Source organism: Aulostomus chinensis, chromosome 9 (assembly GCF_037954235.1).
Source record: "Aulostomus chinensis isolate RoL2024-O1b breed Wild chromosome 9, RoL_Achi_v1.0, whole genome shotgun sequence".
Taxonomy (NCBI): Eukaryota; Metazoa; Chordata; class Actinopteri; order Syngnathiformes; family Aulostomidae; genus Aulostomus; species Aulostomus chinensis.
This window is the reverse complement of record NC_141328.1, coordinates 16,484,038-16,502,672: the sequence shown is the minus strand read 5'-3', so window position 1 is coordinate 16,502,672 and position 18,635 is coordinate 16,484,038. Positions and strand designations below refer to the sequence as shown.

The 18,635-nt window shown below is 40.6% G+C and overlaps 1 protein-coding gene across 2 annotated transcripts; it reads left to right on the top strand.

The window, feature by feature from the left end:
- The first annotated feature begins 37 nt into the window (after positions 1-37).
- Positions 38-18,360, top strand: tm9sf4 (transmembrane 9 superfamily protein member 4). 2 transcript variants are annotated; one of them, XM_086213995.1, is made up of 18 exons: positions 38-78; positions 3,427-3,537; positions 4,634-4,733; positions 4,864-5,020; positions 5,164-5,308; positions 7,020-7,143; positions 7,221-7,342; positions 8,005-8,116; positions 9,097-9,167; positions 9,530-9,662; positions 11,028-11,109; positions 11,205-11,280; positions 11,715-11,798; positions 12,342-12,517; positions 12,616-12,679; positions 13,370-13,489; positions 13,747-13,836; positions 15,192-18,360. In XM_086213995.1, the coding sequence occupies exons 1-18, from the start codon at positions 61-63 to the stop codon at positions 15,339-15,341; spliced, it is 1,935 nt and encodes a 644-aa protein (XP_086070121.1). In that variant the 5' UTR covers positions 38-60; the 3' UTR covers positions 15,342-18,360. The 2 variants fall into 2 exon arrangements, with proteins under 2 accessions (XP_086070121.1, XP_086070120.1); XM_086213994.1 differs by lacking the exon at positions 38-78 and adding an exon at positions 3,281-3,319.
- Positions 18,361-18,635: the final 275 nt, after the last annotated feature.

Sequence of the window (18,635 nt, the reverse complement as noted above, 5' to 3'; positions counted from 1 at the left end):
ATGTAAAATAAAAAAAAAAAGCCACTACTTCCTTGACGTCACGAATGACACGTATTCAAAATGGCGGCCGCGGCTATGGTAAGTGTAGAAGCGAACACTTTTTCTTCAAACTACGAACCGCTGAGACTATCTTGCCAGCATAATGTTGTGAGTGTAATACCGTAGGTGGCAAGCTTAGCCAATAAACAATATTTGGACGTTGACTACATCTGGGTTTACAAGACTTTGCTCTTGTTTGAATGTTGACGTTGTTGCTAACTGCCTGGCATTTAGCTAACCTACCTAGCAAGATTGTAAGTGAGATGTGGCTCTCAACACGAATGAGTTGTCTTCGTCTGGGTTGTTCCTTTGTGCTGACAGAGTACAAGTTGCCACTGTCTACGATATCCAACTGTCATTCCCTGTACTGCCATGAGATATTAGCCTTTACCCAACTTTGTTTTAATGTTAGCTGTTAGCTACTGGGGCTACATCAGTGTTCAGGTAGTTACAGTGCAGTTAAGTGGTTAAAATGCCACAGTGACAGCTGTACATTAGTCGTGACACAGAAATTTACAACGCTGTCTTTGTTGTGCATAGTATTGGTCACTTACTGTCTTATGTTGCTGCATATCAGAAGCAATGTTTGCTAACTTCCGTGTCTGCCGTGTGTCATACCCATAATGCCCTTAAGTATCTGTCACCTCGTGTTCATCATGTCCTGTTGGGTTCGAGTTGTGATCTAATTAATATATCGAAGCTTTTATCCACTGAAGAATAAAAACATACTCATTAAAGGAGAATTGTTTCAATGAATGAAAAAGTCGCCACTCGACTCTTTATATTATGTAGTAGATGTATTTTGAGAAGCAATTATAGCAGTAATAGTAATAATAAGCCAGTTAGTGTACTGTCTACACATAATTAAAAAAAAGTGATGTGCAGGGAAAAAGAAATGATAATAGTGAAAAGATAAATGGCTCACTGGACCATTTGCAAATTGAAAATACATTCGGGAACCTTTTATCTAAGTGCTTATATAAAAGGCTAAATAAGTACTTAATGTACAGGAAACCCATGCAAAAACTGGGGTTATATGTTATTTTCCTTTTAGGATTTTTTTAGATATAGCATTGTGAGGGGGTTTACTTGTGCAGTATGTTAAACCCTCTGATATTTTAATCGCACCCTCATTCTCAGAGGGGAGGAGAGAGTAACTAGCCAGGGTGATTTGTGAAGATGGCTTGTGGTATGCTGCCTCTTAAGTACACAGTACCTCTTAAGTGCACTGTGGTTATTTTACAGTCGTAACTGTATGACTTAGCATGATACAATAATTACTGTATTGACTGAAAGTGCAATCAATAAATGAGAATTTTTTGCCCAATGAGTTTAGATGCAGGTTTGTTTATGTAAGTGTTCCTTACATTTTTTGCAGTTAAATTTATTTTAGGACACTTTATTATGTATCACATTCTAAATGACTGACTGAAAATTCTGTAAAATTAAAAAGTAATCACTCTTAAAGGGTTTACTTTCAGTGTGAAACTATTATATTATTATGATATCGGACAATAATATAATTTAGTGATTTCAGTGCAGTTTATCATTTAATATGTTATCATGACGGGCCTTAGTATGACACTGTGCAGTCTTCAGACAATCTCACCATGAGTAGATCAGTACAGGTCTCCTGTAGACCTCTTCAAAACAATTTCCTGTCTGTCACCCAGATTAAGTAAGTGATTGAGAAGTAAGTGATTTTACTCAACAGTCGCGTGCAAACAGTAGAGCCCGACCAAAAACAAAAAAAAATGTAAAAATCCATTTCATTTCTGGATACAACTCACTTAGGGATTATTGTGAAAAATAAACTTTGCTCTGGTTTAAAATGTTGTGTGCAGCCAATTTCTCTGAGGGGATTCTGAGAACTTTTCCACACAGCTTATGTCAAATAGCCTAGAATTCATGTCAGTGAGGTTTTCTCTTTGGATTTTTGCCCTCTTTCAAGATCCCACAACAAGGACGCAGTTCCTCTGTTCAGGTGTTACTACCCTCACTCAGTAGCCACAAGCTCTTCTCTCTGCAAATCCTGTGGCCTCTCGATGTATCATGAGATCTGACTGAAACCCAAACACCAAACCCCCAGACACACACACACACACACACACACACACACACACACACACACACACACACACACACACGCACTTGCTAGTCATCAGTGCTTGGATTTGTTTAGAATTTCTTTTATTTTGTCAGAAAATGTACAAACGTTGTTGCTCTTAATGAGATACTTCATATACGTGTATAGTGCCATTCCAGTACTCACAAATAGCTGTCTTGGGCATATGAAGATGGCTGCATGTATAGCTACCTGTACCCTGTAGTCACAGACGACTACAAACAGCAAAACTGCCCAAAATATGTTTACAACCGCACAAGTGCATCGTCCAGTGTAATCCATTTTTTCTTTGACCAGCTGTATGCTCAGTAATCCACAAGCCCTTTTGATTTGTGCTAAAAACAAACCATAATTCTAATGTTTAGGCAGTAGCTTGACCAGATGAGGTGCTTGAGAGTTTTTCAATGGATATTGGGACATTGTTACAGTTTTTAGCCATCAGTTGCTATTGGTGTCAAGCTAAATATGTTTTGCTTTCTGCAGTCACCAAAAAGGGATGCAGGAGGGGAAGAAAATCTTAGTAAGCTCAAGACACCTATCTGTAGGTACTTGAAAGGGAAAATACACTTTATGGATGATGTGCCACTTATATAATCTTATAATACATAATACCCAGCTGATGTTAATTGACTAAGAGAGAAAAGTGAGAAAACTTAATAGAAGGGGAAAAAAACAGTTTGTGTACAAATATATCAATCTGTAACAGAAAGTGCCAAAGTAAATCCTAAAAGATAAAGGCCTTTTGATGTGTCTCAGTAAACTTGAATATGCGACCATAACGTTTTTAGTTGTTGTTGTGTTTTTGTTTTTGTTGTTGTTGTTGTTGTTGTTGTTTTTTGTTTTTTAGAGGACAGCTAGGCTTAGAGTCTTTAACTTCTTCACAAATGGCAACTGGGTGCTTGGGAGTTGTAAACCTGTTTAAAATCAGCTCTGTTGTGGTGGTGTGAATGTCATGACACAATAAAATGGAATTGTTAGGGAAGGAGTTTCATGTTTGCTCTACCTGAAGGCATTTCCTGAATGAGATGTGTTGCACACCCTGTTACCTGTGTGTTGCAATTCTGTTCTTCTTTTGTAGTTTGCAGCTTAGCATAGCTCATTGTTTGTCTTCGGTAAATAAATATATGTGCTATGCTTTGCGTTTTACATGGCAAGGTAAGTTCATTGTTTGAAATGTGTCATGCTAACCCAATCATTATTTTCCAAATAGTGTGATATACAGTGTATAATATGTAGCATATTTTGCTGTATGTATGTTGCAGGAGACGTGGTGGGCCTTGCTGCTTTTGTCCTTGTTGCCTGGGACTCGGCCTTTCTATGTTCCTGGAGTTGCTCCCCGGGACTTCCGTGAGGGTGAAATAGTTGATATTAAGGTAAGACCACTGGTGCCTCCTTTCATCGTGAAATTTGAGGATTTCTTTGGAGTTTTTCCTCATGTTTTGAGATTCATTTCTTATTCCCCATGACAAAAACATGTAAACATCTTTTACACATTTAGCTTGTTTGACTTCTCTTGAAACTTCTCTCGGGAAGTGATTGAAACTGACAGCGAGGTTGCACTTAAATATTTTATCGAGGAAAACCTAAACTATACAGAGCTTGACACTAGGAAACAATCTACTAGTTACCCCCCATTACATGCCTGTAATTCCCAAATGGCTTGACAGCTCTTCCAGTCAGCTGATGAGTCAATAAAGCATTCTGCTGCGTAGGGATGCATTGATACGTCACAGTAGTAGCTTGGTGTGGAATTTGTGGTATGTTGTGTTTTATGGAACACACACAACTGGCAGTCAGATTTCAACTATCAACAATAAACATGGACATCCATACTTTCACATTTGGACTTTGGACCAAATCAACACTGGTGTGTTTCAGTTTAACTTACAATGTAAGAATAAAAAGAAAAGTAAGCACTGGACAGTTGTGTATGACACCACAGATCCTTATGATTAGTACAACAGTGTAAGGGAAACGTGTGGATACAACTGCAGGTGTTTATGAATCAGAAGTTGAATTGTTGATTATGCAACTTCTGTATACGTATGGAAGCGTGCTTGCGTGTGTGAGAGTAAGAGAGTCATGCATATCTGAGCTGTAAGCTGCTGGTGAGCTGTTTGAAAACCCTGTCAGAGAATTAAGTGGTGGTTAGATATTAACTTCAGCTTAGTTACCTGGTTCTCGAAAAAAAAAAAGAAATTATTGACCAAAACGCCAGAAAACTGTACCGTTATCACCGAAGGAACCAAACCTGACCAGTAAGATATGATTGCTCAGTGACATGTTTATCTCTGATGCATTTCATTTCAGGTGCAAGGCTGAAAGCTTATGGCAAAATTCATAATAATTTTGATAGTAAGATCAACATATTACACAATATTATATATTGACCCAGGAAGTTGTCGACACAATAGCTTTGCCCATCATTCCGAGCCGTTCAGTCAATCAGTTTTGTCATTTGTTTTTCAGGCGGTGAAGCTGACCAGCTCTCGAACCCAGCTTCCCTATGAATACTACTCCCTGCCCTATTGCAAGCCAGAGTCTGTTGTTTATAAGGGAGAGAACCTGGGTAAGTCTTTAACTGCTGCTCTGCTCCTCAATGACCTTTCCCTAAAAAGATTTTTAAAAAAGCTATGTCACTTTTTCTTATAATTCTATTTAAACTATTAAACACCTCTTTGGATTTGAATTACTTGTAGGTGAGGTGTTACGTGGGGACCGTATTGTGAATACTCTCTACAATGTGGAGATGAACAAGAACAAGAAATGTGAGGTGGTGTGCAACAAGAAAAAGCTCAGCATAGAAGAGAGCAAGCTGGTTGCTGAGAGAATACAGGAGGAGTATTATGTTCACCTGTGAGCATCCCTTCCCCGCTGTTGTTACTCATGTTAATTTAAATATGCTGAATAGCAAAAAACACATCTGTAAAGAAATCTACTCTAGTTTGACGAAGCAGACTAAGCCTTAATGATCTCCTTTGTGTACTTTTTCTTTTTAGTATTGCAGATAACCTGCCAGTTGCCACCAGATTGGAGTTTAACCCCAACAGGGAGGCTGGAGTAGAAGAAGAGCAGAAGAAGGATATGATGAAAGATATCCAATTTGAACACGGCTACAGGCTGGGCTTTGTGGATAATAACAAGGTAGGTTAGGTCTCCTTGGCTCTAAGAGCCATACTTCACCAAAGATTTGTATTATGCCTCTCAAGTACTCACAAATGAGTGTCTTGAGCTCAAAATGATGCTTTCCACCCCTGCATCTCCTCCTTAGTACTCCAGAATGCAGAAGAGCAAGCCGTAAATATTTAGCTTGATGCTAATAGCGACAGATGGCCAGAAATAGCAGAAATTGTCATCACAGCAGCAGAACCGGAATGTTTCCAATACCATATAATTAATTGTGACCATATTCTGTTCACATGTAAAATCACTTTACATTTGTAAAAGAACATGCTGTAAGTGGTTTATTAGTGGCGGTACAAGTGGGTTTTTTTTTTCTTGACTTAATGAAGAGTGTTGAAATAAGAAATACATTTTGGGGTAAATAAGGCACATAATCTAACTATTCACAGATATCAGAAGGTGCAATTATACATTTTTAGTTTTTTTTTTCGTCAGTTGCAGAATTTGACGTCACATATTGATCAAATAAAATCGTGGCCTAAAGCATTGTAAGCAAATGTCTGAGTGCTGCAGTGTGACCCTATTGTTGAATATTGATTATGCTATTACTCATTTATGTCAATATACTGCTGTGAAGCAATAATCCAAAAGAAATATGAATTTTTTGTAATTAATTGAAATAATCTATATCAATTTTGGCTATGAAATCTTAGATACAACATAGATTTTGGTATATGGGCGGCACGGTGATGCAGTGGTTAGCACTGTAGCCTAACAGCAAGAAGGTTCCGGGTTCGAGCACGGGATCTCTCTGTGTGGAGTCAGCATGTTCTCCCTGTTCCTGTGTGGGTTCTCTCCAGGTGCTCCAACTTCCTCCCACAGTCCAAAGACATGCAATTGGGGACGAGGCTGATTGATACTCTAAATTGACCGTAGGTGTGACTGTGAGTGTGAATGGTTGTCTGTCTCTATGTGTTGGCCCTGTGATGGACTGGTGACCTGTCCAGGGTGAACTCTCACTCGAAGGCTGCAGGGATAGGCTCCAGCCCCCCGCCCCATGACCCTTTACAGGATAAGCTGTAGAAAATGGATGGAGTTTGGTAAATGTGTGGGGGAAAAAAGGAATTGTTCAACTTAGTTTTAGCTTTAGGTTATTTTAGTTTTATTCTTAAATATCTCTTCTAAACTCCCTTAATTTTTTGAAGCACAGTATTCGGAGTGGGGTGTTTCTGGGGTGGGGCATCACTGATTATAACTCAGGAAAAATACACCTTGGCTCTAAGCTGTGCAGCTAACATTAGCATGGAATCTTCTTTTTATTTTTCTGGCAGACTAAGTCCAGCCACAGGGTACTACTGCCCTCCACAGGTTACTCACAGCTCTCCACTTACAAGCTAAATCCAAATGTTTGGGAAAGGGTGCAACTAACTGTGTACATTTTTTAAACAATTCTTTGAGTAATTCATTAAAATTGATGTGGGTTTTTTTTTTTTTTTTGCCAACGCTAGTCATCACAATAAGTCAGTTCAGAATAGTTGCTTGATGAGGCTTAGAGCCTGTTGTTGACGTAATGAGTGGTAGACTTCAGTACTCTCCCAGTGTAACACGTAGTGTTCATCTTCATTTTTAGCCATCAAATATCCTTACTGTTACTATGTTATACATTTGTAAAGGTGTTTCCACATGAAGCATAGTAATCTTTGTCTTGCACCTTCTTTTCTCTCCCCTTCAGTATTATCTGCACAACCACCTGTCCTTCATCATTTACTACCACAGGGAGAAGGTAGAGGAGGGGGAGGTGCACAACTATAGGGTGGTGCGATTTGAGGTCATACCACAAAGTGTAAAAGTGGATGGTAGGTATTAACGTATTCTTTTGGAGGAGCTCAAGGTCAACTCTGCACACAACTTCTTACTTTTTGTTAATCCTCAGATCTGAAGGCCGTTGAAAACACTAAAACTTGCACCTTGCCTGACGCCAGTGGCTCTGCCCCCCAGGAAATTGACCCAAACAAAGAGAACGAGGTCCTCTTCACCTACTCTGTCCGCTGGGAGGTCAGTGGTAACTTGTTAATTTCCACCAGTAGTGTTAAGAAAAAGATCTAATGAGTGAAATAGTTGGAGATTTACTTCCCAAGTCCTTGAGTCGTTCTTTTTTAATAAGTGAAAATTATTATGATGTTTAGACACTGTAGTCGAAAATGGTCTCTAGGATTTAGGGCCATTTTCCGCAACAGGATGTATTCTTTCGGACTTGAAGAAAATAGTCCAAAATGTACATTATGACAGGTATGTTAACCCCAGTCCTTCGCCTGTGCATATTATGCCGCTATTCACAGGTGAGCACAGCTTACTGTCTGTGGTGATGGGGAAGCTATTGCTTGCATGTTCCAGTTTAACGCACACAGGATAGTGGCCATAGACAGTGTGCACATTTGAAAATTCGCTGTTCAAAAGGATGTCTTCTGAATGCATTAAACATTAAATTCATGCATTTTAACTTTTTTTTGACCCCCTGGTGTAGGACAGTTGTATAGTGAACAAATCACAATGACTTGAAGATTCCTGATTCAAGACAGCAAGTTATATAGTGTGATCTTGACTTAACAGGTGGCAAATTAGACTGCCTCTGTAGGATTTTTACTGTATTTAAATGTCCCAGAAAAGCTTAAAAAAGTGCGCAAAAAAACTCATATTCTCTTGTGTTTTCTGTGCAGGAGAGTGAGGTGAAGTGGGCCTCTCGATGGGACACATATCTGACCATGAGTGATGTCCAGATTCATTGGTTCTCCATCGTCAACTCTGTGGTGGTTGTCTTCTTCCTCTCTGGTATGTCCTCAGTCAACCAAACCTGCCCAGCCAACTCTCTTCATGTAAGGGATAATGCCTGATGAAATGAGGTGGGGCAACTCAGTGATTTCTGATTATGGACACTTCAGAGGGCATTATCCTGCTTTAGTCATTCACCAAAGAAAAACAATAAGGTTTATATTTTCATTTATTTTTCATCTTATGTTTTTTCCATAAGCCATAACTATGTATCCAGTAGGGCTGTAGCGAGACACTAATCTCGCGATACGATACACGATATTCAGCTCATGATACAATTTGATACACTTACATCATTTTCTGAAAGATTTTAAAGGGACAAAGTGATTTTGGTGGCATCTCGTGTTCCATTGTCTCGGATTGAATCAATTGAACTGACAGCATCAATGACACAATATATGGCTCTGTCTGGCAGCTTGCAAATGCTGGACAAAATGAATCCAAGATGTGGTGAGAAAATTAGTTTCATTTTTTGAACCTGAGTGCAAATTGTAGCTTAAAAGCTTTTGAAAAGCAAAGTGAACAATGGAGAGTTTAAGTGCAGCCAGTGGCCTTCTTTGGCAGCTTTTTTAGCTTGATACTGAACATATGAGGTAGCTACTAGCCAGTCTAGCCAACAGGTTAACTAAAAATAAACCATGGCAGCCAATAATTCAATTCACGGGTGACTATAGTATAACCCATAGCATAGCGGGGATCCAACGTGTTCACCATGCGCCTAAAGTCGGTGTTTTCCACCACCGAATAAGGTCTCAAATCCTGACAAATAAAGCAGGCAATGGACGCTGTAATTTTCTGCGACCTCTGTGAAGAAGATGGGAACCTGTGGCAACGACCACCGTCACTGTCCAGCGTGGTTTGCTTCGGGTCGTGCCGCAGCTTCTTGGGCTCGGTCTCAGTTAGCATTACCTTGTCAGGGTGGTGACTATACATTTGAATATGAGAGCATGCGAAATATTTGCTTCTCTCTTCTCTCTCAGGTATCCTGAGTATGATCATTATCAGGACCTTGAGGAAGGACATTGCAAACTACAACAGAGAGGACGACATAGTAAGTCTGACTGCATGACTGAGAAACATGATCACAATTAATCCTTTGGCAAAAAAGATTTCAGGTTTACAAGAAAAAAAAGATGAACCACTTCTTTAAGTGATTAGCATGTCTCTGAAAAGTATTATATGAAGAGAACCTTCCGTGTTTTTAATTGAAAAATTCAGATAACAGTTGTAGTTATGTAGTTAGTTAGTCCGCACACTGTAACATATTCAGGTTCATAGAACAGACAAATGTTTGAAACTTGTCAAAACCACACAAGAGGTCAGGGGAGGCCACTTCTCTGCCCTTAGTGTTCTTGTTTAATATGTCGGTGTTTTCCTTTTACTTGACTAGTTTTACCCCCATTCTTTTACCAGGAGGACACAATGGAGGAGTCAGGATGGAAGAATGTCCACGGTGATGTTTTCAGGCCACCTCAGTATCCCATGATCCTCAGCTCCCTGCTGGGCTCAGGGATCCAGCTCTTCTGCATGATCCTCATCGTTATCTGTAAGGGGCATTTACTGTCATTCTTGTCACAACTTCACAACATTGAGTTTGATCTGTTGCTTGCCTATCTGGCACATTCAAATATCTGCAATAGCCCTCTAAATGTGGCACAACATACTTTTAGAACTTTTCTGATCTGAAACATTGATACAGTTCAAAACTCTGAAGTTCCTAATTTTAAACTTCAAATTGAAAATGATGTAAGTTGAACTATACCAACGGCTTTCGGGCAAGAGGAGGGGTTCACCCTGGACGGGTCACCAGTCCATCACAGGACCAACACTTAGAGACAAACAACCATTCACACTCACAGTCACACCTACGGTCAATTTAGAGTATCGATCAGCCTCGTCCCCTCTTGATGTCTTTGGACTGTGGCAGGAAGCTGGAGTACCAGAGAGAACCCATGCAGGAACAGGGAGAACATGCAGACTCACACAGAAAGATCCTGTGCCCGAGCCAGGAGTTGAACCTGGAACCATCTTGCTGTGACTGCACCACCGTGCTGCCCTGTCTACAACCACTATTTCAAATTTAAAAAAATAATCAACCAATCAGAGCTGTGTTTTAACTGCTCCACTGCCACCCAGCAGATATGTACCTTCAGGAGGGTGCATTTGAGGGGTTTCTTTGTGGAAAAGACGTTTTTGCCATTCTTCCAATGTATTTGGCATGAAATGGTGACACATTTATGTTTCACTGATTCCCTGAATGAGCTGTCTATTATTATAGAGGTTTCAGTTGGAGGTGGATCCAGGTTCAACTGCAGCTTGTGAGAGTCAGGTGGTCTGACTAGGCTACAGATCAACTATTTAGCCAAGCTAGCCTAATATTGCAGTCTTCAATAACTTCAGCATACACTAAATACATGAAAACAGTCTGCTCTGAGCCGTTCATTAGTTTCTGCCTTTTTGAAAGAGGAAAACCACTATTATAGTCTACAAATCTCTTATTTGATGTATCTTGAACCAAATCACGATCATTCAGGTTGTTCTACATGATGTCCTTTGATAACTGATATTCTTTCCCCTCCATTCAATAACCCTCCCTGTCTGGAACCCCCTCTGCCTGAAGGCCCGCCTCACACTTGAAAAACCTCTAAATTAGAGGAATCACTGTAGCACCTTTTTGATTACACAATGATAAACATTAATGTCCATGCAGACGTCTCCAATTTGCAGCATGAACTGCAGGCAACTGTCTTTGCATGCGTTTCTCTTGACCTGATTTCAAACTTCGCTTATGTACATGAGATGTCAAAAACAAGATTACGTGCGGTGTGCATGATGTTTGTCTGCAATATGATTTGAAAAAATATTCCGACTAAAGTGACCATCAGTTCTTCCTCTGCTTGTGCGTGTGTAGTTGTTGCCATGTTGGGCATGTTGTCTCCGTCCAGTAGAGGAGCCCTGATGACGACTGCATGTTTCCTGTTCATGTTTATGGGGTAAGAACCATCTTCATCTCTCTCTGACCCTCAGTTCACATCTTTCATCGATTCATCATTACACTGCTTATTTGTGTGTGTCTGTGTTCCTGTAGGGTATTTGGTGGCTACTTTGCTGGCAGATTGTATCGCACACTGAAAGGTCATCGGTGGAAGAAAGGAGCATTTTGTGTGAGTCAATAAGTGTTGCTTCTTATCTTCATAATTTCCTCTACTTGTCTCAAGTGTCTCAGTTCTCTCTCTCTATTTTTTCCTGGATGTTTTATTTTAAAGGGCACACTGTTTTTTTAAAATAGGTTGGTTGTTTTTTTCAATGAGAAGACAGGTATGGTATGCCATTGCTGAACAATCTTGATTTAGAAAAAAAATAAAAGATCCCAACATAATTTTTTAATATTTCATAGTTTTAAAAGTACTGTGTGATTAAATAAACCCTCCCGCTTTGTTTACAAACTACCACACTGAAACCATCAAGTCAAATTTCAAAAATCAACTACATACCCAATGTCTGTGTCACGTTCTACCAGCAAGACTCTTTTTCTGAGTTATGTTTCTAAGCTGGGAACCCTCAGCTTGAGCTGCTGTTTGTGCTTTCTTCCCTCTAGACAGCAACCTTGTATCCTGCAGTGGTGTTTGGAATCTGCTTCATCCTCAACTGTTTCATCTGGGGAGAGCACTCCTCAGGGGCTGTGAGTCTCATCACTCACACACGTAGACCCCGAAGGCTTTAAAAGTTATGAATTCAGACCACTCACAAAATGCCGTTTTTTGTTTGTTTGTTTGTTTGTTTGTTTTTATACATGCAATTTAAGAGCATGTTAACTAAAGAAAATGTAATTTAAAGTCCAAATGGTGGAATCTCACATATGGATCTGCTGCTGGGTAACAGAGAAGATTTGTTTTGTTTTGTGTTTTTTTCAGAGTATGTGTTTGTGAGAAACTTGTCCCACAAAGTTCAAATCGCTCAGTAGAGGGTCTGTTGTGTTTCCTCTTCAACCCTCAAAATCGATTCTGTTCAATCCATTTTCTCAAATGTAAACTAAGACTCGATAGGCTGCAGACTCCCACAAAAAAAGCAAACTGAATAATTTAGTAAGGCAACGCAGTAAGAGAAAGAGGCACACAGAAGAAAGTGTAACAATAGTTCTCACCCCAAGAAAGGACTTTGTTCTTAAGCCAAAGTGTTTTTGCTTGGTCTTTCATTTCTCCCTGTGTCTTTGCTCACCACTCAGGTTCCCTTCACCACCATGCTGGCCCTGCTGTGCATGTGGTTCGGTATATCCATGCCCTTAGTCTACCTGGGCTACTACTTTGGTTTCCGTAAGCAGCCGTATGACAACCCTGTGCGCACCAACCAAATCCCTCGGCAGGTCCCAGAGCAGCGCTGGTACATGAACAAGTTCGTAGGGTGAGTGTCTGGCAACCACTCGTCTGTATCATTAGCCTTTACTCCTCAAACATGGCGGCTTATTGGTTCAAGCAAATATGTTCTTGTCTTCACACTAGAATCCTGATGGCTGGGATCCTGCCCTTCGGCGCCATGTTCATTGAGCTCTTCTTCATTTTCAGCGTGAGTACAACTTCTCTCCTGCTCAGTTCTGTATCACCCCTGTTTTTTACCATCAAATGTGTTTGCAACTAATCTTGTGCCCATTAAATTTTCCCGACGCTGCCTAAAAGGTTAACTAATTGATTGCTTTATTTACTAAATTAAATAGTTGATTCTAGTTACCAAAAAAAGCCTGCCAATCACCAAAAAAAGATAGCGTTTCAGTTTGACCAATTTGAGGGCAGTCTGCCAACTGGTGGATAAATATTTGAACCGCAAATAGTAGTGTAATACAAGTTGTGGCTTGATCTCATCCAAACAAAACTGTCTGAGCACTGGAGATGACCTGAGCAGATGATGGAGCTCCACCCTCAGCCTGGCCCCAGGCTCCTAGGTGTCTTCTATTTTTGGAGCTGTCAAGCTCTCCACACGGAAATAAACACACCCGTATCGTGATTCCTTCTCACGCACAAAATTCTTCTACCCAGCAGAACAATCTTATGTGTACAATAAATGTGTTTATTTACCATCACAATGTTGGATTATGTACGTATGACACAAAACACCAAAAGCCCAGTGCGTGCTCGTGTTAATGTTTGTATCCTCTAGAGATGGTGACCTGGTAGAATTTTTTTGTCGGCCAAAAATGTGACAGCTGAGTAAAAAGCTCATTTGCGACCCTGTATTGTATGTATGTGTCTCCACCTACAGGCCATCTGGGAGAATCAGTTCTATTACCTCTTTGGATTCCTCTTTCTGGTCTTCATCATCTTGGTGGTCTCCTGCTCTCAGATCAGCATTGTCATGGTTTATTTCCAGCTCTGCGCAGAGGTAAGAGGTATTTCTGCTTCAGCTCTGACAAATGCTGAACTCACGGAATCAGATTTGTTACATTCAGCCAGATCATACATGGTCGGCCTGAGAATATGAGCAGAAACGTAACCAATTCACTCCTTGTCAAAGTCTATAAACCTGTGTAGTTATTAAATACTGCTGTCAACATTGTCCTGTCATACACAGCCCTGGTATTGTGTCTACACACACCCACGCTCTGTGTTTTCTCCGTCTCTCTCCTCTCCAACTAACAGGACTACCGGTGGTGGTGGAGAACTTTCCTTGTGTCAGGAGGCTCGGCGTTCTATGTTCTTGTTTACGCTGTGTTCTACTTTGTCAACAAGGTAAAAGCACAAGATTGTTTCATCACACATCCTAGATTCCTTTGCAGGATGAACACATTCTTACATTGTATTACAGACTTCAACTAATAGTGAAGCCACTGGGACATAGCTAGTCGAACATTTTAATATGGATGCCCAAACTTTCCCTTTGTTGTTACAATACAAACTGGCACTAAGATCACAAGTTCCCTCAGGGCCTGTGTCAACCAAAGCTGGGTTTCTTTCCTGAGGCCGGCGTTTCTGTTTAATTGTTTTCAATGTGAGCGCTACATTTTTACACAAAGCCAAGCAAAAAAAAAAAAAAAAATCTCAGCTGAACAAACGTTGCTCATGCAAAACACCCTCAAACAATCCCAGCTGGGCGCTTTTGAGTAGAGCACCTGGCATTTTTAGCTGGGGGGAAATAAAGACTGGTGGACACAAAGCTTTAATTGTATATTATTATTGTGGCTTCCACCTAGTTCCATTACAACTTAACACATGTTCCAGTAACAGCAAAATATATTGTTTTGAGGCGCTTCTACAATGTTAATGTGCAGGTAACTCTGAAAGAATCAGAACCAGGAAGTGATTCCTTAACTAGCTATCCACAGCGTACAGTAACTGACAAATATCACACTGACGTCCTCTGCTGTCTGGTTCAAAAAAATAATAACTAGGGATGCCTTATGTTTAAAGAGCATTTTGCCTCACTAAACGGAAAACAACATCAACTGGGCTAAACTGTAGATTCCAAATGATTTTTTTATGATTAGGCAAATCTTCTTCTTGCTGCTATGCAACAACCACACACTTGTGTAAACGTTCCCTCTCAGGGTGGTTTATATGGTCAAATCTGATCGAGTCAACTGACCATTGAACAAAACAGCAATAACAAACAAGAACAGATGACATGTTGTTGGATGAAATCAAATAAGTTCAAATTCACTGCAGTGGTTGATGTCGAGGCATCGCCGTGTTTACACATCGAGCCTCGTCACGCCACGCGGAGACCGCCAGTTTTGACGGCTAACATTCCATCCGCCTCTCTGATTATGTTTGACCTGACTTTAAACTTTCAAGAACTTCACAGCAGCACACTGACCTGCATAATGTGATGATTTAAAACCACTGCACCCCCACCCCCCCATCTCATGTCAGGACTATCTGTAAAATGCCTCACTGAAGGAGACAGAGCAGAGAGCATTTCCCACCATGGGAATAACCAGAGTAGCTGTCCTGAATATTCGGGTTTCACCCATGCACAAACTGAATATTCAGCTAAATGTTCCAGAAAGCCAAACCTGAGTCAGCGAAATTCTAACAACTAATAAATGTGCAGCACAGTGACAGTGGTTGCTCTTGTTGCTCTGCAGCTGGACATCGTGGAGTTCATCCCCTCGCTCTTGTACTTCGGCTACACCACCCTGATGGTCCTGTCCTTCTGGCTGCTAACGGGCACAATCGGCTTTTATGCAGCCTACATGTTCATCAGGAAAATCTACGCCGCGGTCAAGATCGACTGAGTCGCTGCTGCTCTTGTTTTTCGTCACGGCCTTTCTTTTTTGTTTGTTTGTTTGTTTTTTTTTAATATATATTTTTATTCTTTATGTCCAACAAGCACTGACTTGTGAGTTGAGGGGACAAAGAGGGGTGCTTTTTACAGTGCAACAGCCCCGCCCACTGGCCTCACGGTGAAGAACAGCAAGGGTCCCCTTCCCTCTATCCCCCCTCCTCCTCTTCCTCCTCCTCCTCCTTTCTGGTACAGACACAGAGGGCATCTTCCTCTGCTGGGACAGTTTGTGTCTTCTGCTGTTTCACCTTGCACACAACACATCGGGCCAAAGCTTGTCAACCAACAGTTTCTGCACACTTTCCTTTTGTTCTTGTCTTTATTTATCCGTGATTTTGTTTTTCATCACAAAACTGATCTTTGAGACTTGATTGCTTTCTATCATTTCCTGGGCAGTTATTTTCGTTCATTTTCTTTCCTTACTTGATGTCTTTCCTTCTCTCTGCTTTCATATGTCACTTTAGTTTCATCATAGAGACTTTACAGATCAGGGAGGAATCGGAGAGTCCAACTGTGGTCACGGTGTTAAGTTTGTTGTGTTGAACTGATGCGGATGGAAATTAAGCTGGGAAGTTCTACACTGTAACACAAGAAAGGATAAATTAAATGTTCTATTATTTTTTACTTCAGTTTCCATGTCCATGGTGTGACCACAGCTGTAATCAAAATATGAGGTTCTCCTTCCAAGACAATAGTCTCTTATTAATGTCAAAAGAACGGTCCATTTGCTCTAAATGATACTGAACGGCGCTATAATGGTGATGTGAACCCGTTGGCCTGAAGCGGTGGACTGTTTGGTGAAGCCACTGGAAATACAGTCAACAGAGAAATGACCTTTTGTGTTTGAGAGCCTTCAGCACAAGTATGTGTTTGAAGCTTCTCCAGTAGTAAAAAGTTTTTCCACTCATTAACTTGCCGTCAGTGTAGCCGAAGCAGTGCCTAGCGCCTGCTCAACTATGCAGTCATAGAAAGGTCAACTGCTGTTTGTTTGCTTCACAAAAAGACTCCTCGGTTCTTCAAAGTTTAAAATAAACTTGATGCATTTTTTTGTGTATGAGAAAAGCCAGCATGATCACCTGAGTGCGTGTGTCCGTCTGTCCTCTGTGTGTGCGTGCGTGTCTGTCCTTTGTGTGTGTGTGTGTGTGTGTGTGTGTGTGTGTTAGTCCACCTGTAGTGGTCAGTCTTAAAGTTCTCACAGGATGTGGAGGGTTGAAATACAGGGCTCAACATTAGCGCTATCCACCAGCCAAATGTTGGTGAAATATGCAAATGGGTCTTAGATTAGCTTCCCTCACCAGCCATCTTGTGAGTGCCTGGTAAAATGTGAGCTACTCATTTAGCTGGTGGAGAAAAATGCTACTTTTGCTCCCTGTTGAACTACAACCCAGTGTTCCTACTAGGTCTGTACAGTCAGTATGTTTTTGTGATACCTTTATACATGCTCTAAAGCCCCCCGTTGCATTTGTGTGGTCACAAAAATTGTGCATTTTAAAACAAATTTCATTCAAAAATGCCCATATGAGTAGCTTCTTTTAAACATCCAGTGCAGTTCAGCTGAATTGCACAAAATATATATGAAACAAATAACAACACAGTGACCATCGTTGAATGAATAGTTTGGGAAATGCATTTATTTGCTTGATACACTCATGTCTGCACACTAAATATGTAGCTCTAGCTAGCAGCCAGTTAGCTTAGCATAGCAAAGAACAGAATTTAGGAAACTTCAAACCTGGTTTTGTCTGTTTACTACATAAAACTCACCAATGAGTCTCCCAACAGCTTGCTCACACCACCAGGAGTACTGACTAAGCCTCGGGTAATGGTTTTATGTTGGTTTTTAGTAGTTAGCTTACAGTTCGGAACAAAGCTTTAGCATCCATCGTATAGCTAGCTTGATAGCATCGTGCAGAGAACATTGGATGTTTTGCTGGTCACTTTACGGGTTGTATTATTTTTTAATAATTTTTGCTTGTGTTACTGCCCCTGTAATCATGACCCCTACTTTTGAACACACAAACCTGGTTTCCAAGTTTTATGCTAGCTAACAAGCTACAGGTCATTGCTACATATTTGGTGTACAAGCATGAGACCTGTGTCAATATTTTCACCAAACCCATCCAAAAATGAATTGGTGGATATCCTAAACTGCCATGCTATTTAACAGATAACGTGGGTGGTCTGAGAATCAAGCTCTTTCCAAGCAAATCAAATCTTAAATTTTATGATTAAAGTCGCTTTCTGACCCACAGGTGGATACCCATGCAGGCAGCCACTTGTGGAGCCATATTCCTTGCAGTATTCATGGTTAAAAGTCAAACTGATGTAAGTGGAGACTCGATCAGTCTGTCGTGGTCTGCGTTTTTGCACAGAAGTACAGCTGGTGCGGGGCTGTAGAGAGGAGGGACCGGTGCCTGCAGTAGATCGCCTCTGATTCTCCAGGGGCTAATGACTTACTCTCCTGTGCCCAACTTGCCTCCCGTCATCACCACTTCCTTCGTTATCAAGTCAAGACGCTGCGCGAAGAGAGAGCAAGACCAGCCCAAGTAATCCAACGTCCTAACCCTGGAGGTGGCCTCAGTTCACATGATTTTTGTGTTATTTTACTTTGACCACCACTGTCTTCTATTTACCGTGTAACCCTCTTTTTAAATGGCTAACTCCTCTCCTGCAGTTAAAAATGCACTCGCCAGGGGAGATTTTTTTTTTTTTTTTTACACTGATGAAGTGGCCCGTGTCGTGTGTACGTATGTATGAGCAAGGGGTTTACAATGTAAATAAAACAGCTTTGTATTGTTGCGTTTTTGCTGTACGTGACGCTCTCCGTAATGATTCCCATCAAGAGTTTTAGCCAAAAGCATGATGCTCATGATGACTCTCAAAGGAGCTTGTTTCTGTTACTTTTCTCTTGGTTTCTTTTACAGAATGTTAAATTACAAAAATGTACAATGACTAAATAATAAAGTGATGAAAAGTTGTATATGAAATTAGCCTCCAGTGTGTTTCTGAGCTCAATGTGTGGTTTGGGGTTTTTCTTTGATTTTTCTTTTTATTCTGAAAAAGTTCTTTCCATTTTCACTGTATGTAGTCTTTACAAAATTACAGATGTTACTTGATACTCTTTCAATTATTTGTTCAGCCTTTGACCTCCTAGCCACAGGAAATTAGGAATGGTGGTTTCAGAAATTCCAAATGTCTTCATTAATATTGCTTCTCAAAAATTTTCTTCTTTTGAGTCATTCAGTCA